The following is a 1,956-nucleotide window of genomic DNA, read 5'->3' on the forward strand; positions in this document are numbered from 1 at the left end:
ATAAGCAGATACATCATACAATTGGGTAATAGGAACTTCATCTTTATCTCTCACAAAGGGCCTACTAATGTAAGGGGTTTTATTTGTTTGCTTTTTTTTTTTTTTTTTTTTTTTTTTTTTTTTTTTTTTTTTTTTTTTGATTTATGCTATGTAAGATACTGTGGCCTGGAATTTGGGATCTTCTTACCTCAGCCTCTGGAATGTTCCTCAGCATGTACTAGCATAATTGGAAAAACCAAAACCAAAACCAACACTTTTGAGTAAATAAGTTGTAAGTTCCTTGGGTTATTTATAACAAGTCTATCTAAAAAGGTAAACATTATCTGCTTTTAAAAATACTGACAATTGGGCTGGAGAGATGGCTCAGCAGTTAAGAGCACTGACTGCTCTTCCGGAGGTCCTGAGTTCAATTTCCAGCAACCCCATGGTGGCTCACAACCATCTGTAATGGGATCAGATGCCCTCTTCTGGTGCGTCTGAAGACAGCAACAGTGGATTCACATACATTAAATAAATAAATAAATATTTTAAAAAAAAATACTGATAATTGAAAACATTTTCTTACCTATCCACAGTCACTTCAGACAAGTCTTTCTTAAATGTTTGAAATATTTTGGGATAGCCTATCAAATGAAACATTAAACAGTTTAGCCACTCTATGCCTTGGGTTCTCTAAGGGAAATTTTGTCCCCAGGGAACATTTGGTGAGGGGCAGAAACAGTGTGGTTGCCACAGGGGTGTGTGTATGCGTTCTAAATGCTCGGCTTCCTTTTAAAGGAAGACAGTAACGCTGCGTGTTAAGGTGTTAGGCAGAACTGCTCCTGTAAGTAGTTCAGCACCCCACAGGCACTAGTGCCCCAGGAGTGGCCTTTTACGTTTACTAACCGATTTCCCTTATATCCCACACTAGGGGCCATCACGGCAGTCAGACAAGACTTGCTAGTGTTAAGTGCAGTGGGCAGCAGACGGGAGGGGGAAGCACCGGCCACCCTTCAGGACAGGATCCCGAGGGAGGGAGAAGCCCAACGCTACTCTTGTGGGACGAGCCGCTGCTGGAAGCAGAAGGAGCGCGTTCGCTGCGCTGCAGCGGCTCCTCTTCGCTCCACGAGGGGCTGGACATCTTGCTGGGCGGGGACACAGTGCTCAGGCTGGGGCTGACCACGCTAATTAGGCGGGGACGAAATTCCGGTGAGTCTTCGTCAAAGCCTTCACTGGGGCCTATGGCTTTCCAGATGTCTTCTTCGTTCAGAGACTCAGGAAACAGGCTCTGGTTTGCCAGCGGCTTGCCTGCCCTCTCATCCCTCCCTTGCACCCTCTGAGCTCCCTGCTCCTCTTCCTCCTCCTCCTCCTCTTCCTCCTCCTCCTCCTCCTGTCCCTCCTGCTCCCACTCCTCCCCCTGCTCTCTCCGCATCTCCTGCGCCTTCTCTTCCACCACCATCTCTTTCCCCTTCGAGGCTTCATCTGGCTCCTTTGACTTTGCGTTCCTCTTTCCAGGCTTCCGCATTCCCTGACGCGGGCGCATGTCTGTGGGCAGCCCCGGAGCGCTCGACCCCGGAGCACGCTCTGCTGTTGAGCGTCTGTCTCCTAGGGCAACCTCGGAACCTTTCAAGGTTTAAAGCCGCAGGACCCTGCGCTAAGCTTCTTTCTGCCTTTGCTCTCTAGGTCTCTGAGCCCCTCTTAGACAGCAGAGAAGCAACCTCCCTTTCCTTGGAGCCAGACCTTCTGGCTTTTAAAGGAGGATACCCACAATGTCATTTGGCATTGAGGGAGTTGTGGAATTTGATTTTTATTAGAAATATGATTATTGGAAATTCCTGTAAAACCCTGCTTACTATATTAGACACCAGCCTATGGTTACATTGCCTTATGTTTGTTGTTTAGTAAGACTTTTTGGCTCGCTCTCTCTCTCTCTCTCTCTCTCTCTCCCTCCCTCCCTCCCTCCCTCCCTCCCTCTCC

At 47.9% G+C, this 1,956-nt stretch overlaps 1 protein-coding gene across 1 annotated transcript in view; it reads right to left on the bottom strand.

Moving 5' to 3' along the window:
• Erich6 (glutamate rich 6) overlaps positions 1-1,522 on the bottom strand; it is a 24,717-nt gene extending 23,195 nt beyond the window's left edge. Inside the window, exons 1-2 of the mRNA XM_021197121.1 lie at positions 1,033-1,522; positions 566-623 (exon numbers count right to left, since the gene is read on the bottom strand). Coding sequence (XP_021052780.1) covers positions 566-623; positions 1,033-1,522 — 548 coding nt within the window. The remainder of the gene's footprint in view (positions 1-565; positions 624-1,032) is intronic.
• Between the last annotated feature and the right edge of the window lie 434 nt (positions 1,523-1,956).

The sequence above is a fragment of the Mus pahari genome, chromosome 4 (genome assembly GCF_900095145.1).
Source record: "Mus pahari chromosome 4, PAHARI_EIJ_v1.1, whole genome shotgun sequence".
NCBI lineage: Eukaryota > Metazoa > Chordata > Mammalia > Rodentia > Muridae > Mus > Mus pahari.